This window comes from Nannobrachium achirus (assembly GCF_963921795.1).
Source record: "Nannobrachium achirus genome assembly, chromosome: 15".
NCBI lineage: Eukaryota > Metazoa > Chordata > Actinopteri > Myctophiformes > Myctophidae > Nannobrachium > Nannobrachium achirus.
Window position 1 is genome coordinate 27,771,112 of NC_137822.1, and position 20,057 is coordinate 27,791,168.

The 20,057-nt window shown below is 42.0% G+C and overlaps 1 protein-coding gene across 1 annotated transcript in view; it reads left to right on the forward strand.

Annotated features, from left to right (window-relative positions):
- LOC308299735 (uncharacterized protein) overlaps positions 1-20,057 on the forward strand; it is a gene marked incomplete at its 3' end in the record, with an annotated part of 96,782 nt that overhangs the window by 46,313 nt on the left and 30,412 nt on the right. The window contains exons 5-7 of the mRNA XM_080743525.1: positions 98-156; positions 2,746-2,895; positions 14,719-14,868. Coding sequence (XP_080599651.1) covers positions 98-156; positions 2,746-2,895; positions 14,719-14,868 — 359 coding nt within the window. The remainder of the gene's footprint in view (positions 1-97; positions 157-2,745; positions 2,896-14,718; positions 14,869-20,057) is intronic.

Here is a 20,057-nt window from a genome sequence, read left to right on the forward strand (position 1 = left end):
CTGTGTGTGTGTGTGTGTGTGTGTGTGTGTGTGTGTGTGTGTGTGTGTGTGTGTGTGTGTGTGTGTGTGTGTGTGTGTGTGTGTTGTGTTTTTTCAGGGACTGGAGGAGATGCTGCTATGTGGTATCTGAAGGAGAATTACAAGATGAATTGTCATGTGAGTACAATACTCAAGTAATCATGCTTGGTTTTCTGGTGCCAAAAAATGTGTCCATCTATCTAAACTTGAATCTATGGAACTGGTCTTTAAAAGGATCCCTGACTAGTAAGCCATGTAGGCCTTAATATGTTATAATAACCAAAATATACAATTTAAAACACTTACAATATCTTCCTTTGAGAGAAAAAGTTCATATTTTTAAATCATGGGGGGAGCCATTGCAGTGTCGGTTGCAAGTAGTGATGACGTTGACGTAGGGTTAATATGGAATGTCAAAACAACGTTCTCTTTACAATATTTAAAACATTCAACATTTAAAACGTGCCCTTTTAGAACACGGACAGCTGCTTCCGCGGCACCGTTCCGATGTGGTGAGTCCGCTGGGCTAAACCCCTAGGCCCAGTCAGTAGGGTTGGGGGCGGTAACCGCCGTACCGCCGTACCGCGCTATACCGAGGTCTACCGCGGTGTCAGTGTGCTTACCGCGGTAAAAAAGAAAAAAAAAAAGGTCTATTTTTTATTGGAAAACAAGCAAGTTTTAAAACGGGGGAGAAGCGAGGACCGCATGCGCTCCATGCCGCTCTGCTCTGGGCCGTGTACCACATGTTTGAAGCCACATACGTCACTCAGGCACAGACCTGCACACAGTGCACAGGGCAGGAGAGTACGGACTACGGAGCACAACTCTATTTTCGGTTTTAGTCCACGCGGCCCGCGCTCCGCCAGTAATCCGTATGAATAAAAAAAGATATGCCACAACACAAGATATGTTTTAACATCCTTGTGTCGAGTGGATTACAGAGAAAGTTTATGCTGCTCCGTGGGCCGAAAATGAAACTATTTTACTTTTTCCACCGCGTCGCACGTTGTGTCCCGTCCGGCGGCGCGTCGGCGATTTTATAACCTTTTCTGTCAAGTCTTGTAACTAAAACCTGTATATAGCAGCACTCAATCACTGCGATTTGAGAGTTGAGACGTGACGTGAGTTTACAGAATCACTGTACACCAGGGGTGTCCAAAGTGTGGCCCGGGGGCCAAATGCGGCCCGATGACACATTTTATGTGGCCCGCAGCTTCATTCCTAAATTGTACAATAAACGGCCTGCCAGCACCATAAAAAGCTTTTATTTTATAGTATAATTTGTCAGGATTCCTTGTTCCCTGGCTATTTTATAGTATTTTTTACCTTGCACGTCTGGTTACATTTGGTAATGTGAGTCACACACCTGACAAAAGACAATTGATGTTAAATATTGATGATGATAGTTAAATAAAATATTGTAATTGCGATGCATATGTATGTGACTTTATTATGGTCAGGAGATAGTCGGCCCGAGGGTGTTTTAATATGTTCTAATGTGGCCCCCTTTGAAAAAAGTTTGGACACCCCTGGCTTACTATGTACAGCATCATATTCACCTGGATAGTTATCCAGGTGAATAGTATCACAGTATGTTATGTCTGTTGCATATACAGTCTTTTGCATACATGTTGTGTAGAGGCCAATTTGTGCTTTTACCTATAACCACCGATTAGTGAAAAACTTTGTATGCACACTTCCCAGAGGCTAAGGAAAAACCTGTGCCCTGCATTTTTCACATCTGCCATTTATAGCGCCACCAGAAGGCCAACTTACAGTATATAAAACACATTCTTCGATATTACTCTTTCAGATTTTATCCGAAAATCACACAAATCAGTACACAGTATCTCTACAGTGATGTAATCATGACGGATTTGTCCAATATCATATTCTATCTAATTGGCTAACATTGGATTCCAAGGTTTGCAGGATTGCTCCTTTTTGAACAAAATGTCTCAAATCATGAACGCAGCCTGCTATGTGTGTGAGATTTTGCACACACATTCCCACTAGGCCAAGGAACAGATGCCACCCTTCTCACATTGGCCTGTTATAGCGCCACCAGCGGGTCAACTTTTGCAAAACACATTTTTGGAACAAAATGCCTCAAATCCCGCATGCAGCATCCGATTGCCGTGAAAGGCCCAAGAACGTGTGGTACCCTTTTCACTTTGGCCTATTATAGAGTCACCCCTAGGCAAAAAAAAACAAAAAACACCTGACCTGCCGGAGACCTGCTCGGAAGAACACTGCTTCTAGTTTTTCTTTGATTTCTTCTTTGCTTTCCCTTGATGCTTTTTTGCTTTCCTGCTTTTTCTGCCTTGGCCACTTTATCGGTGCTTGCAGCTATATTTATTATTATTTTTAGTGTCGCCAGAAAACCATGCCCACTGCTATGACCAATTGGAAAACCTGCAGATACTGCCTAAAATGCTGTTATAGGTATCAGCGGCAATTGTGTCTGTCTATGCCAATCCGATACCTGGTCATTCATCTTATTTTATTCACATTAATGCCTCAGTTGATGTTGCACAACTGTTTTATAGTGAGTCTTAATGCAATATCTGTTATTACTTTACTAACTTGGATCTTCACTTTTATTATTAATTAATGTTTTCTTTATTCCTAGATCAGTGGTTCTCAAACATTTTATTTTCAAAGAATCCTATAACTCGTGATTGTTTCCCATTTGTACTGAAATTTATGTCTGTACATTTGTTCCAGGCTGCTGTAGCAAAAGAACTTGCTGCGAAGGCTTTGGAGTGTGCCACCACCAGGGATGATAGAACAGGTGGCACTTCTATCTGTTTCTTAACCTCCTTGGAAGTGACGGGTACTGGATTCAAGAGTTTGGATTCGTTCACGTATCATCAGGTATGGAAAGAATCACACCTATTTTTGGGAATCATAGCTACAAAAGGATATATTGGTTGTGGAGATTGACCCAACAGTTTTGAAGATATGGCTTATAGAATGATGCCATGCTGAAATACTACTTTTGAAATATTCAAGTTTTAAATACATTTCTAACCTGCAATGACGTGACTCCGCCACATGGGGAAGTAGAGAGCACAATTCAATTCAAAGAAGCTTTATTGGCATGAGAACACAAACGTCTACATACATTCTAACTTGGAGAACTTGGCTATTTGTACTTTAGTAAATCCAATTTCCAATATTTAAGTGTGCCTGCCGTGCAATGCAATGGCAAAACACTTATTGTAATCCGCCATACTTATATAGTTGTGGGCTCGCTGAAGGCGAGTCCACCTTGTTGTACCCCAATTTATGTTTATACGTTTCAAACTTCCAAGGTTCCCCCACTTTCTTCGACGGATTTCAACTCCCTCACACTTTGTGCTACAAACTTCGTTCCAACTTCAACATGTTCAGCTTTCTACAGTGATGTGTGCTTGTATTTTTCTTTTCAAAATATTTCATATTTATTGAAATATTTAACTTTTAAACTTTTATTTTTCCTCCTTATAATGGGAGTCTATGTAGAAAAGTGCCCACTTTTCTGGCGCACATTCTTCGTGCTCTTATATCTCTTTCATACTTTCAGATAAAAACCTCGTTCCAACTTTGAAATGTTCAGCGAGGTTTGAAGTTTCATTGTTGTTTTAGACATTTTTTTAAAGTTTATACTGTTTGAAATATTTAACTTTATTCATAAATCTTTCATTCCATTACGTAGGAACATGATTTAAAGTTGAAAAACGCTCACACGCTTTTGGACTTTTCCCTGGTTCAAACGGTATTCGAAAACGTCATACCGTTCTTCCACAATCGCAGTCCAAAGGTAGAGTGGTTTGGGGTATTTTGGGGATATTTTTGGCGGGAAAACCAGTCCTAGAGTGTGGCTAGAGTGGAGGAGATTTTTTCTTGTTCCCAGATTTTCTGTGAATGTATTGTCCTTACGGCCAAAATATTCAACATTTATGCATGTTTTTTGGCATGTTTGTAGCCACGCTCGTAGTGTTTCGTACAGTGCGACTAAAATAAAACAGAGACTTACAGAATTTCATCTATGGCCCTCTGAGTGCCGGGTCGCGCCTCCGACGCCCCATTAACCTCCATGAATTTTTTTCTGGTTCTCAGAATTTTTTTATTTTCCCCCAAACATTTCTAGCTTGCTCTCATGCGCACATTATTGATCGTTTTAACATCAAAATCGCAACGTTCGTAGAGCAATATCTAAAGCCACTCACCGAGCAAAGACTATGTGTTTTCAACCTTTCGTGTTTCCGGGAGAGCGATCAGTTCGTACACTTGCGCTCCCTATTCAAACCAATGGATATGGCCCATATCTTGAACAAACAGTTCTACAGCTCAGAGGCAAAGGTGCTCCTTATTAACTTTAATTACAGTGCTGAGTCAGTGGTCTCACATGATTTACAAGCTCACAATAAGTTGCACTGTGTAACTTTGTGAGCTTGTAGATCGGCTATTTATCTGGTTCTCAAAGTGTGGTCCAGGGAACACATGGACGCCCGCACGCATGTATGCACACATACACATGCATACTCACACGCACGTGCACTAGTGATGCGCGGATAGGCTTTTGAAGTCATCCGAATCCATCCGCGCAAATTAATTATCCGCCCATTATCCAACCGCATTAATTATATCATCCAATTTATAAATCCGCATCCATCCTGATCCGCAACTTCAAAAGTATTATTATTATTATTACCCTTATTATTAGGCTAATATTTTCTGGTAGGCTATTTATTCCCTTTTAGTTTTCTTAGTTGTGCGATCACAGAAATGCATTGATCTAGCCTACGGAATGTCTCCGTTCGTCTTTTTTCTTTCTTTTTTTTTTTTTTGAGCGGTGGTCCCGCCGCTCCTGTGATTCGCTTTCAAGATGTTACTGGCTGGCTGGCTGGCTGGCTGGCTGGCTGGCTGGCTGGCCGGCCGTGTATGTCTGTCGCCTGCCATACCTCTCCTGACCACACACACAGACCACACACACACACACGTTAAAGGAGGGGCGCTATTGAGCAGGGCAGGCAGACAACACACTCTCTCTCTCTCTCTCTCGTGCACGCACGCACGCACGCACGCACGCACGCACGCACGCACACACACACACACACACACACACACACACACACACACACACACACACACACACACTCAGTCAAGAGATATAGAGCAGCAGCCGCAGCTCCACACAGACACACACGCAGTGAAGGGCGAACGTGAACTGAACGTCCTTTGTTTTCGCTTGATGAACGAATTGTCGAACACGATCATTCTGACGCCCGTGAACGGCGTTCGGCGGCCGTTCATGCGGCGGTCCGCGCCTCCGTGCGGTCGTCTGTCCTCTCGTCTCTCTTTTCATTCACATGCTCCAATAGTACGCACTTCAAGCAGCTCCTCGTGAACGTTGATTATGCGGTGCTGTCTGCAGCTGCACTGTGAATCTCCTCCTCTCGCAAGTAAAGCCTGACTACTTTGTCATGTGTGTTGCACGGCGAAAATAGCTGATCTGCAAGCTCACACACACACGCTCCACTTCAAACGAGGTTTGATTTTTTTTATAACGTAACCACTTAACCACTGTTTTTTTTTTATTGTTTTTGAGCGGTGGTCACACCGTCTCCTATACGTGGCCGTGTGTGTGTCCGGCCGGGAGGGGCGCTGTTCTCACACACACAAACACATACACACGCACACGCACACACACACACACACACACACACACACACACACACACACACACACACACACACACACACACACACACAGGGGGGAAGGGTGGGTCAGCATGTGTGGTCAAGTATTATTATTATTATTAACAAACTGAATGTTTTAGGGTCAAATAAATTAGATTGTGTGAAGAAACTACAGCATTGTAAAGCACACTAACCCCGCTGCACCCACCCAGTAGTGCTGTTGCACAGCCTCCACGACCACCGCTCAGTTCACACGGGTGTGATTTTTGAGTCGGTGCTGCCTGCGTCGATGCAGACAGACATGCAGGCAGACAGACAGAGTCAGACACACGAGAGAGAGAGAGAGAGCGAGGGAGAGAGCGAAAGAGAGAGGAACAAACACAACTTAGTGGGAAGTTTAACTTACCTACTTTACAGTACTTTACAATATGGACTATGGAGCTGAGAGAGATTCACTTTTTAGCGCAGCGCGACCAGAGGTAATGAGTGCGACGATGCATGCCGTGATGCTGTTGCCTTTAAATGGACACAGCTGTTTATCGTGGACTGCACATTGCCTCATGAAAAATGATGGTTAATTTACAAATTATACAAAATAACACACACTAACACAGACACAAGCATACCTAGATTTAGCTTTTTATTGATAGATATATTAGGCCATAATTTATTTCCTGCATTATTTCATCCGCGGATATCCGAAATTAATTAATAATTATATTTGATTGATCCAAATCCGACTGCACCGCGGATCACCGCGGTCCACCGCGGCTAAAACCGCTATCCGCGCATCTCTAACGTGCACACACACAAACACACACACACACACACACACACACACACACACACACACACACACACACACACACACACACACACAGTCACTTCCACATGATTGGTAGATCTAATTCTAAAACCAGTCCCATCCCAATGATTTTTAGATCTAATTCCATCGGCAGTTCCATACAAAAATTTGTAGCTCTAAATCCATCACCTGTCACATCCACATAATTTGTAGAGCTAATTCTAAAACCAGTCCCATCCACATGATTTGTAGATCTAATTCCATTGGCAGTTCCATACCATAATGTGTATCTCTAAATCCATCACCTGTCTCATCCACATGATTTCTAGATCTAATTTTAAAACCAGTCACATCCACATGATTTGTAGATCTAATTCTAAAACCAGTCCCATACCCATGATTTGTAGATCTAATTCCATCGGCAGTTCCATACCATAATTTGTAGCTCTAAATCCATCACCTGTCTCATCCACATGATTTGCAGATCTAATTCTAAAACCAGTCACATCCACATGCTTTGTAGATTTAATTCTAAAACCAGTCCAATCCCCATGATTTGTAGATCTAATTTCATCGGCAGTTCCATACCATAATTTGTAGCTCTAAATCCATCACCTGTCTCATCCACATGATTTGCAGATCTAATTCTAAAACCAGTCACATCCACATGATTTGTAGATCTAATTCTAAAACCAGTCCCATACCCATGATTTGTAGATCTAATTCCATCGGCAGTTCAAGACCATTATTTGTAGCTCTAAATCCATCACCTGTCACATCCACATGATTTGCAGATCTAATTCTAAAACCAGTCACATCCACATGATTTGTAGATCTAATTCTAAAACCAGTCCCATACCCATGATTTGTAGATCTAATTCCATCGGCAGTTCCATACCATAATTTGTAGCTCTAAATCTATCACCTGTCACATCCACATGATTTGTAGATCTAATTCTAAAACCAGTCACATCCACATGATTTGTAGATCTAATTCTAAAACCAGTCCCATCCCCATGATTTGTAGAAATAATTCCATCGGCAGTTCCATACCATAATTTGTAGCTCTAAATCTATCACCTGTCACATCCACATGATTTGTAGATCTAATTCTAAAACCAGTCACATCCACATGATTTGTACACACACACACATACAAACAAACACACACACACGCAGACACGCATACTCACATGCACGTCCGCGCACCCACACACACACACACACAGTCTTTCTATTCGTTCTTCACCTTAATTGGTTTAACGTAGCCCCGCCCCCTCTCCTGATTGGCCGAAACTTTATTTGGCTTTACGTTATGAACCGTTTGTTATACAGACTTGTGGGAGGCGTCAAATGACTTGATTAAGAGTCCTTAACCTTAATTGGGTCCTATTTTGCCAAACAGGAAGTGCCCCTCACCAAACAGGAAGTGACCCTTTATCTTATGAACCGTTTGTCGTACAGTCTTGTGGGAGGCGTCAAATGACTTGATTACGAGTCCTTAACCTTAATTGGGGCCTATTTCGCCAAACAGGAAGTGCCCCTCATCAAACAGGAAGTGACCCTTTATCTCATGAACCGTTTGTCGTACAGACTCGTGGGTGGCGTTAAATGACTTGATTTAGAGTCCTTAAAGGAGTCATCCAGACCAAAACACATATAGGGTTAAATCTGTCTTTTATCATACCCCTTTATACCTGCTTTAGTCGATTTTTTTCATAGCTGCCCCTGTTGCTAGATTTCGGCTGCCCCTGTTGCTAGATTTTGCAGGCCCTCTCATAACTAACAGAGTAGATAGACTTAATACTAGTGCGGTTATTTCTTCAGCTTCAAAGTTAGTATTTTTTTATTGGATTTTGTTTACACAACGTCCTGAGACCAACCAAACCGCTGTTTTGACCTCACAGGCACCCTTACTTGTCAAACGGCTTCTGCTCTGCACCAGAGCAGGGAGAGGAGAGGCTAGAAAGGGAGGGGAGGGAGGGGTCGGTTTGACAAAAACACAAGGGTTAGGCCGCTCTGCTCATCTTAAAAATAAAAAACAAAACAAAATAAAACAAGCTACGCTAGGCCTAGTAGCTTAGGACTTATTCCTTCTTCTTCTTTTTAATTTGTATGTTTCTCGCCAGAAAAACGAGCATATTTACCATGTCTGGCTTTAGCAGAGAACGCGATGGGGTAACAATATTCCCTGCCGTGCTGAACACACGTTCGGATGCCACACTCGTGGCGCACGCACACAAATACCTTCGGGCCACCCTGGACATCAGTGGAAACTGTCGCTGTCCAACATGTTTCCACCACTGTAGTGGATCCTATTCTCCTTTGATCACCTCCTCGTGAGAATATTTCACCAACTCCTCAGCTGCTCGCTCCTCCAGCGTGCGGACTGCTCGGCTGACCGTTACCCTCTGAAGGAGATTTCCCAAAGTTGGTTTGGCCTTTTTTGCGGGGGTTGGCTGAGAAGCTGGAGCAGGCTCCCCTCCTGCCGCCTCACCTACGCCGGCTGCTGCATCGGTTCCCCTCTCTTCTTGTCGCCTTTCCTCTTCTGCTCGCCTCTCCAGGCTCACCCTCTCGGTGTTCAACTGGTGCTTTGTGTCCTCCAAAGCGGCATCACTGCTCTCATAACCCCCGCGATAGCGAGGATCAAGGAACGTGCATTTGCGAGCAAACTGGAGCACGGTTAAGCTGTATTTGGCCTCCAGCTTGGCTAGGATTCCCTGTTTAATGGTCTTGGTCAACGGTAGATCATCGACGTCGTTTACTTTCAGCGTATCCTCTCTGCATAACCGGAGCATGGGAAGGAGAGCCGAGCTGGTCACGTAGTCTTCGGCTGATAAGATATCAGTGAAGTCTCCGACTGGTTCCAGTCCCTTGTAAACAGCTGTTAGGACGTCTATGTCAGCCCATGTTAGTTTCAGCTGGGTTCTTCTGTCAGCAGCCAGAACAATCATGACCGACTCGGCGTGGGTCAGGAAGCGCTTGACCATTTTAAGTTTAGAGCCCCAGCATGTGGGGCAGTCCTGTAAATAAATAAACAAACAATTAGCCTATAGTCAGCTGTAATTTACGTGTTACAGGTGAATATCACACAAATTGTATTACAAAAAATCATGAACATGAACATTCATATTGTATTTAACTTTTGGGGGATTAAGAATATATATATATATATTATAAATAATATATTTATCAGCATATTACCGTTTTCAGACTTTGTATATTTGCCCCCCGTTCTGCCTGCTGCTTGTGTAGCCTCTCTTACGGTTCCAGCTGTGTGAAAAGGCCCCGGCGATGTTACGGACGTTGGCCAGTCGATCCAACACTGGCTTTTTCTGCTCCGCAACTGTGTTGGTAACAGCTAAGTTGAGATTGTGACCGAAACAATTTATCCAGGGCCATCCCAGATCCCTGATTGCGGCAGCAATGTTTGCACCGTTGTCTGTCGTGATGGCTGACATTTTGCTTGGATCAAGATTCCAATTCTCCAGCGCCGAGTTGAGTGCTGTGGCTAGATTTTCCGCTGTATGGTTTTCTGGAAGGTGGCTGGTCTGAAGACTCGAGGTCCCATTCTGGTGTGATTACGTGGGCAGTCAGTGACATGTACAGGGCCATTCTTCTGTCTGACCACATATCAGTTGTGCATGAGTAGCTGTCTGCGGCCGTTAACAGCTCTTGAACCTCAGTTTTCACTTCATTATACAGTTTGGGAATAGCTTATTTTACGAAGTGCTTACGCCCAGGCAGCTCGTACTGTGGATCAAGCGTTTCGACCATTTCCTGGAATGATCCTTTCTCCACCGTGCAGAAAGGGACCATCTCTTTCACCAGGTATCTCGTCACAGCACGGGTGCATGTTTTCCACCGCATACCATCTCTGTTGTACTTCGTTAGTCTCGCAAAAGCACTTTGAACTGATGGCTGTGTTGGTTTAGCTTTGGGCCGTTCTGGGGGAGGGAGCCCCAGCATGGCAAATTCACGGGGATGATGCTTCTGTAGGTGAAATCTCAAATTGCTCGTATTTCCTCCGCTTGCTTTGACGTCTTTTGCGCAAAGCTTGCAAACGACCACATCCAGATTAGCTGGTTCTCCATTTTCATTCGGCTGAAACCCGAAATGCTGCCAAAGAGGACTATTTCCAGCTGTTTTTTTTAGCCACAAGTTTGCTCGGACTCACTCTGCGTGCCACCAAGCGTGCCGCCATGTTGTGTTTACCTTCCTCTGAGGAGCCTGTCCCATGTGACCGCGGCTCTGCTCCGCCCGGCGCACATTGTCAGCGTCACAGTACTGTATGTACAGTAGGTTATTGAATAGAATTATCACACACATATAGCTACAGTGCTTAACAAAAACATCTAGTTGTGTTTAAAACATCTAGTTGTGTTTAAAGGCACATTTTTTTTTTTTTTTATATTTTTTTACGATATTGACGGTATTAATTTTGAATATCGATATTGTCATTTGATACCGCGATATACGATAAAACCGGTATATCGCCCAGGGCTAACTGTATGTTAATATACTCATTTATTTAGATGGATCTGTACAGTATGTAAGTAAGCCTTGCCGAACCCCCTGGACATGACCAGGTTCCCCTCAGATCCTTAAAAAGTTAAGGCTAACTGTATGTTAATATACTAATTTATTTAGATGGATCTGTACAGTATGTAAGTAAGCCTTGCCGAACCCCCTGGACATGACCAGGTTCCCCTCAGATCCTTAAAAAGTCTTAAAAGTTCTTGAAATTAGTTTTAGAAATTCAAGGCTTGAAGGTCGCACCCTGAAAAACCTTGTCGCTTGTCTGACTGTCTGTCCGGCTGTACAGGAAGTGATGTCAGTGTGATGTCAGTGAGTCACAGTGATGTGGTACAGAATGACTCATATATGGGCATAAAAAGGATGTCACGTGACATCACTTACTGTACTGACAGTCAGACAAGCTACGAGATTTCTCAGGGTATAAAAGTCCATATATGGTCATTCCCAGAAAAAGAAAAAAACTTTTATGTGTGACATCACTTCCTGTACTGACAGTCAGACAAGCTACGAGATCTCTCAGGGTATAACAGTCCATATATGGTCATTCCCAGAAAAGAAAAAAAGCTTTTATGCCCAATTGCCCATACATGGAGATTTCTGATGTCATAAATCCCAGGCCCAAAATGAGAATGTTAAGGTACCCCATTATGCCCATATGTGTCCCAGCACCCCCAGCAGCTAGTCATCTCGGGGACTGTCATTATTCCCTGTAGCCAAAATGATTTTTTTTTTTTTTTTTGCTCTTTTTTTTTTTATGCCACAACAGCATCTCATAATATCTAGGCTACATTTCACTTAAACGCCAGAGCTTAACTCTGCATGTAAATAAGACTTTTTTTAATTAATGTGAGAGATCGGTACATAATTCTGTTAGTCCTCCCAGTTTATATTAGCTAAAATGCTAACTAGCCAGCCTTTGTTAGCCGTTTGTAGCCAAATGCGGTAATATCGGGACTCCATTACTTAGCGTTGCAACCCACAGTATTTATCCCATTAATTTAATGCCACGTGTGTTCTGAATGAACAATTATTAACCACGTAATGTATGATTTTGTGTATTATTATTTATTATTCTTCCGCCGTTCTTCCGCTGTTTCTTCTTCTACGCTGGTGAAATGATCCGTTCCTGCCTGGAGGCGTCTGTGACGTATGCGTTTGTCCTCTGTGAAGCTCCGGTGCGGAAGCTTCCTTTGTCACTGAGTTAGCTTAGCATTGAATAGATCAGTGTCGTCCTAAACTATCTAATTCTAACGTTCAGGGTGTTTGTTTTTTTGGACAATAAATTGACAGCCAAGAAAACATGGATGGAATGCAATCGTTCACTCGCCGTCGGAAAGTTGACTTTAGAGTAGACTATTCTGGTTGACTGGCTATGAGTGGCTAACGGCTAACGCTAGCTAGCGTTAGCTAGCGCTAGCTGCAGCGCTAGCTGCAGGCTATAAACAAATAAAACGTGACCCAACTCTATTGTTGCTCTCTTCTACAAGCTCACAACGCGAGGCGGTTAAGCCTGTAGATTGTGTTTTATTATCAGGTCAAATAATCCTTCTGATTGAAGTTACACAAACACTGATTATGCTACATTTAGCACAGTTAGCCCTGTTGCACACGTAATGAATTCACTTCAACCTCGTGTTGAGCAGTTAATCCTATTTGCTACGTACGTCTACAAAAACCTTCATATTTCAAAGATAACGTGCTTACTGAAGTCTCACAGATGTCACAGTATGGTACGCTCAAGCAGAATTACCCGTATCTTTCGTATTGTTTAATAAACTGCATTTTAATCCGATCAGATGCCATTTTCTGTTGTTTTTCAGCCATGCGACCCCATCGGTTGCGAGGTGTACTGCACTTAGATACATTAATACCTTTTTAAGGAAACGACGACCGATCGGATTAAAATGCTCCTCATTAAATAATACGATCATTACGGGACATTCTGCTGGAGCGTACCCTATGGTGACATCTGTGAGCCTTCACTAAGCAATTTATCTTTGTAATCTGACCGTTTGTGTAGACGTATGTAGCAAATTGGTTAAACTGCTTCACGGTTGGCGCACTGTAGCGTCTTTACATTTAGCCCAATAATGCTTGAGATGCTGTTGTGGCATTATCTTTTTAGAGAGCAATAACTAAAGTTTAAAACATACATAAACCACTTTAGCCCTATGTTATACCAAGGCTATTTGAAAATAGACGATCTACAAGCTCACAACGCATTGCGGTGCGACGCGTTGTGAGCTTGTAGATCTGCTATTTTCAAACATTTTGTACTTTTACTTTTGGTACTTTAAGTACATTTGGATACCAATACTTTTGTACTTTTACTAAAGTACATTTTTTATTCTGGACTTTTACTTGTAACAGAGTGATTCTACATTGCAGAATTGATACTTTACTTTATTATAAAATGTTGGTACTTTTTCCACCACTGTGTAAACGTTTGTGTTCTCATGCCAATAAAGCTTCTTTGAATTGAAGATTGAATTGAAGATTGCTCCCCATGTGGCGGAGTCAGGTCATTGCAGGTTAGAAATTTATTTAAAACTTGAATATCTCAAAAGTCCTATTTCAGCATGGCATCATTCTATAAGCCATATCTTCAAAACTGTTGGGTCAATCTCCACAACCAATATATCATTTTGTAGCTATGATCCCCAGCTTTCAAATGAAATGAAAAAATGAAAATGAAAAAAATTGCAATGACTGGCTCCTGGGGAGATTGGGACACATATATGGAGATCCACAGGCATCAAACCAAGGCCCTAACTCAGCAAGGCCCTGCTTGGCATTACTAATTAACATACGTTTTATGCCCATATATGGAGATTCCTATATTGTCAATATTAAGGACATTATTAAGGATATTATGTTATCAATATTAAGGACATATATGGGAATGCCCATATTTGGTAATGTCCATATATGGGCATGTTTTGACATAACATAACTATCATGAAGGGGTCTGCATATATGAGTAACTGGTCCCATATACATCACTGGCCAGATGGCCAAGAATTGACGTCGCAAGTCACCCTGAGGTGTCTTACTAGTACCCTGAAAAACATTGTAGCTTGTCTGTCTGTCTGTCTGTCTGTCTGTCTGTCTGTCTGACTGACATCACACTGACATCACAAGTGATGTCAGTGTGATGTCAGTGTGATGTCAGTGAGTCACAGTGATGTGGTACAGAATGACTCATATATGGGCATAAAAAGGATGTCATCACTTCCTGTACTGACAGTCAGACAAGCTACGAGATTTCTCAGGGTATAAAAGTCCATATACGGTCATTCCCAGAAAAAGAAAAAAAAAACTTTTATGTCCATACATGGAGATTTCTGATGTCAAATCCCAGGCCGAAAATGAGAATGTACCCCCTTATGCCCATATATTGAGATCCACAGGCATCAAACCAAGGCCCTAACTCACCAAGGCCCTGCTTGCCATTACTTACGTACGTTTTATGCCCATATATTGAGATTCCTATATTGTCAATATTAAGGACATTATTAAGGATATTATCAATATTAAGGACATATATGGGCGGCGTGTTCCTCCCTCCACGTCATCAGCACCCACACCCTAGGTGTTAATATGTGCTGTCCCTCCCAAATAAACAAATAATTGAAAGCCAGAGACTGAACTTAAGCACTTTGACCACAGGTCATCCAAAACGCAACGCCATACCAGTTCTCGGATTTCATGGTATTTTCATACCAACAAGAGGAAAACGAAGGCGATTTCGACCTTGATTATGAGGACTACCAGCGTTGTCCCAGGCGCGAGCAGATTGCCAGGAACCACAACTACCATGTAAGTAAATGTGTTATATATAATATATATATTAGGCAAGGTAGGCATGCAGCTTAAGTGCACAAGACACAAGCAGTGGATACTGGATACTTCTCTCTGCACAAAAAGTGACGGACAGTCCTGGTTTCTAGCTCTGCCCTCCAGGTCATGGTCAGTTAGTAGCTCAAAAATCTCCATTTCTACACCTGTACTAGTAGGGGTGGGACGATATGAAAATGTCATATCATGATATTGGTGACCCAAAATATCACAATATTATCATGATATTAGCGCGTTACTTATAATATAATATTTCCAGTGGTTGACAACAGGGTTTCCGCTAGGCATTTTTGGGGGCGGCCACCTTGGCCGGCAGGATTATATTTTACCGGCCAATCAATTAATTTATCGGCCATATTATAATGAACGTCACATACGTGTTTGCAGATGAGATACTGTATGTGCATGGTGCACCCAACTGATAATTACACCATTTTATGTTAGCGCTGGGCTTTCCTCTTTATCACAGATACAATTGCAATCTGTTCCTGAGTTAACGAAATAATAGCCTAACTATCTACTTATGTAGAGGTATCGCTTGCCAAAAAAAAGAAAAGAATTGGCTAAAGTGGGCGCAACAGCTGCAACTCAAGCAAACCGTTTGCGCGCCCTGCCACACAGTGGCCTACAAATTAATAAGTTAACAGTATATGATTTTGGCTTCACGTCTCGTTAAACCTTAATATGCAAACATACAACCTTTGTTTTGTTTTGTGTTGTTAATGTTATGTTATGATGGCGCAAGGAAGGTTGACTTGCCTCTGTTGCTTTGACCACCACAATGGCTTGGCATCACATCCATGCGATCAGAAAGTCATGTGCGTGCTTGTATAATATCCATGTGATTCCACAGAGTTCGGGTCCCTTTTTTATTATCGTCAGCTTGGTCTAGATTACCTCGGAAGAACCCTAGTTCTGTTCGGATCATAACACTAAACCCACGCTGTAGCCTATAGCGCTGATTGTTACAAGCTGCTGGAACTGTCAGCTGTGAAACTTGGTCTTGATGTGTGCTTCTCCTTATGGCCGTGCATATCTAAAATAGCAGACATACAAGCTCACAGCGCGGCGCGTTGGGACGCGTTGTGAGCTTGAAGCTCTGATATCTTCAATGTGCGTAACCATCGTACGACGAATATAGTCTGATCTAATGCGCACAGAGCAGCATGAAGCAGCAGCAGCGGCGGTTCCGCTGGCGCCAAGACTCACAGAACATGACACAAATTTAAAATGATGATAGGTTTTAATGGTTGTAGCTTTACTACTTTAGACAAATAATTGTGTGAATAATAACATTAAATGTTAAAATAGCCTAAGAGGCATTTTCCCAGCCGGCCACGGTGGCCGGTGGACTTTATAATTTCCGGCCAATTAAACATTTAACCGGTCAATGGCCGGTAAATACCGGCTAACGGAATCTCTGGTTGACAATAAGGTCTCACTACTAAATTATGTTTGCTATTACAGTAGTTGTAGTGCAGACTGAAGAAGGTGCTTAACAGTGGTGTAAAGTAAGTAACTAAGTACATTTACTCCAGTACTGTACTTAAAGTAAGTACAATTTTGAGGTACTTTTATTTTACTGGAGTATTTCCAATTTCCAAAAACCAAAACTTCAGTTACTAGTTACTTTGCGAATATAAATTACTAGAAGTTTGCGGCCCTTCGGGCCGAAAAAGTCTAGAGTTCAGGCCGCTGTGCGGCCTTCACCGCCATGTTGCGGCAGTGTGGTGTGTGTAATGGCCAAATATGGGTAATTCTTTTTTTGAGAAAAAAAAAATTGAGAAAAAAAAGTTTTTTGAGAATTGAAAAAAAAGAAGTTTTTTGAAAAAAAAGGTTTTTTGAAAAAAAAATGTTTTGAAAAAAAAAATGAAAAAAAAATTTTTTGGGAAAAAAAAAACACACACACACACACACACACACACCCCTCTGTTGTAATTCGATACTCTACTCTGCTCAGCTCCTCTCCCCCCTCCCTCCCCCTCCCTCCCTCTGTAACTTGATACCCTGATGATCATTTTGAGGTTTCAGCATTGGCCAGAATGTTCAGAATACTATGTCAGGACTGGCTGCTCTGCGTGAGGCGAGATGTTGTTAAATTGAAATAAATGCGGTTCAAAGAGTGGCATGTTTAAAATGTGGACAGTTGTAAATTTTCACGTTTGTTCGACGTGGTGGCTATGTTTGTGAGAGGTGTTTGTGAGAATATGTAGCTAAACATTCTGGTTTAGGTTTGCCACCAATTGCTCCAGTATAGATGCTTGATGATATTCTAAAACATACATTGACCACTTCCAACCTATTTTATACATGGGTTATTTGAAAATTGCAGATCTATAAGCTCACAACATGCATCATGACACTTGAGCTTGTAGATCTGCTATTTTCAAACATTTTAGTACTTTTACTTTTGATACCAATACTTTTGCACTTTTACCCAAGTAATATTTTGAACACAGGTCTACTTGTAACAGTATGTTTATATTGTGGTATTGCTACTTTTACTTTTTCACCTGTTCTGTAGCAGCAGCCACAGAAACGTAACATGTTCTGATGTCGTTCGGATTCACATTTACTCTTTCTATCGCTTCGCTTGGTCCATCTGTTTACTTAGTATTTGTCACCTTTTCCCGTGGCTGGCTTGTGGGGTGCTTGAGAAAGTCATAACTAAAGACTTTTCTCCATAGCATTAACTCCACGTTCGCACAATGAGGCTCACAATAGCATGTTGCTTTACCCAACGTGTTACATCTGATTTATAACTAATCACAGCTGGGTGGGTATTAATTACAATGTGTGCTGCTTGTAGACAGAGTGCACGTCGCAGCTATAGAGCTAGCCAGCAACGAGCTACTGCACATCTGTGTGTGTGTGTGTGTGTGTGTGTGTGTGTGTGTGTGTGAGTGAGTGTGTGTGTGTGTGTGTGTGTGTGTGTGTGAGAGAGAGAAAGAGAGAGAGTAGGCTACAGGCGGACACTGAGCCGCGCTGAAATGGGCAGCAGCTTTACTAACAGTCTAGCCTTACATTAGGTCGATCCTGTAGAAGTTTCTGCATTGATGACGTTTATGGCTACAGGAGCGTCTTAACGCTTTGACAGACAGGTCCGGAGTATGGTCTGCATTAAGTCGCTCCTGTAGAAGTTTCTGCATTGATGACGTTTATGGCTACAGGAGCGTCTTAACGCTTTGACAGACAGGTCCGGAGTATGGTCTGCAAAACTGCTACTGCGGCTCTACACATGCACACATGCGAGACATATCTTCCGTACAAGTTCGTCAAGGTTTTTGCGACTTGTCCGGTAGCCTTGTTTAATGTATTAGTCCGTATTGTTAAATAAAATTAGGAGCGACTTAATGTAAGGCTACCAACAGACTAGTGCAGAGTGCAGACATATAGCAATGCGACTACAGATACAGACAACGTCTTGTATTAAATCCATGCATGTGTCAGACAAGATGGTGCAGATTACCTTTAGATGGTGCTGATTATCTTTGCAATATAAGGATATATTCCATAATCCTGTGTCAATGTCGTCCCCCCCAAAAAGAAAAAAAAAGAAGTGCATCCACCAGGCTTTCCTCCGTCCAGACGGTCTATGCAGGAGTTTACTTTCTCTTTCATAACTGCAACAGCACTGCAAAAGCTGCAGTTGCTACAGAAAAAGACATCCTATAAATGGCCCTTTATTTTAGCCAGTTTCAAAGGAAAACCAACTCTCGTTTCTCAGTTGTTGAAAAAAAAAATCAAACCTCGGTTCGAAGTGGAGCGGTGAATCTGTGTGTGTGTGTGTGTGTGTGTGCGTGCGTGTGTGTGTGTGTGTGTGTGTGTGTGTGTGTGTGTGTGTGTGTGTGTGTGTGTGTGTGTGTGTGTGTGTGTGTGTTTGTGCCTGCACAACAGCGCCCCTCCTTTAACTAGTGTGGCCACTCAAGGTATTGCCAGGCTACAGACATACCCAGCCAGCCAGCCAGCCAGCCAGCCAGCCAGCCAGCCACATAGCCAGCCAGCCACAGACATACCTGTCTATTGGGAGCGCTTTCACCGCTCCAAAAATCAGTTCACTTTGTTGTGGTGTGTGTCTGTCCACACGCTGACGCTGGATTAATCAATGCATGTCCAGGTGAAACCCGTTAAAGATCGTTAGTCCTAGTCTCCTCTGATAGTTTCACAAAGTACATTAAGCAACAGGAATGTAGGCTATACAGTATGTAACAGTCCCGGCCTTACAGAGGCTTTACAATCCAACACAACAGCAGCAGTGTCATGTCATGAGGTAATATTTTGCCCTTAAATATTTGAAAGGAACAGTCTAGAGTCAGATAAGGTACATGCAGCCTTATTTATTTTAGCTTTTAAGACAATCGTTTTGCATTAAGATTTTGCTTGAATAAATTTACATTTTAGATTTAGGCTATTGATAATACATTTATCAATAGCCTATTACTTCAGTTAAACCAATTTAGACCCTCTAATGCCTCATGCTTGCTTTGTAAAACACCCCTGAGTTGCACTATTTTTCCATCAACTCTCTTCACCAAAAATAAGACGATCTACAAGCTTACTTTGGGTGAATATGCTCTTAGAATAAGGATGCTGTAAACGTTTATTTATTTAAAATCTGTCCTAATGAAAAATTAAATGGAGGAAATCATGTTCTTTATTTCCAGTTAAATAAAGTGCAAGCTTTTGGTCATAGGCCTTCTTCAGGCATGCAGCATTAATTGACTGACAGCCTAAATTAGAACACAAATATATTTAAGAAATAGTGAAAATAGCAGATCTCCAAGCTCACAACGCAGTGAGAAGCGATGCGTTGTGAGCTTGGAGATCTGCTGTTTTCACTAGTTTGGGTCACAGGCAAATGTCTAATTTCTCTTTTGGATTACAAGCTATAAAGTTTATCCATGCAGGCTATTAGGTCATTACTAAAAATTACTTAACTAAAAACGAAAAAGTAACTAAAAAGTTACTTTTCACAGTAACGCATTACTTTTTGGTATGAGTAATTAGTAAAGTAACTGAGTTTCTTTTGAAATGAAGTAACTAGTAACGGTAACTAGTTACTATTTGTCAGTAACTTGCCCAACACGGTTTACCATACATGAATTCTATTAATACCAAACATGAATTCTCTGTGAGCTATGACACAACAA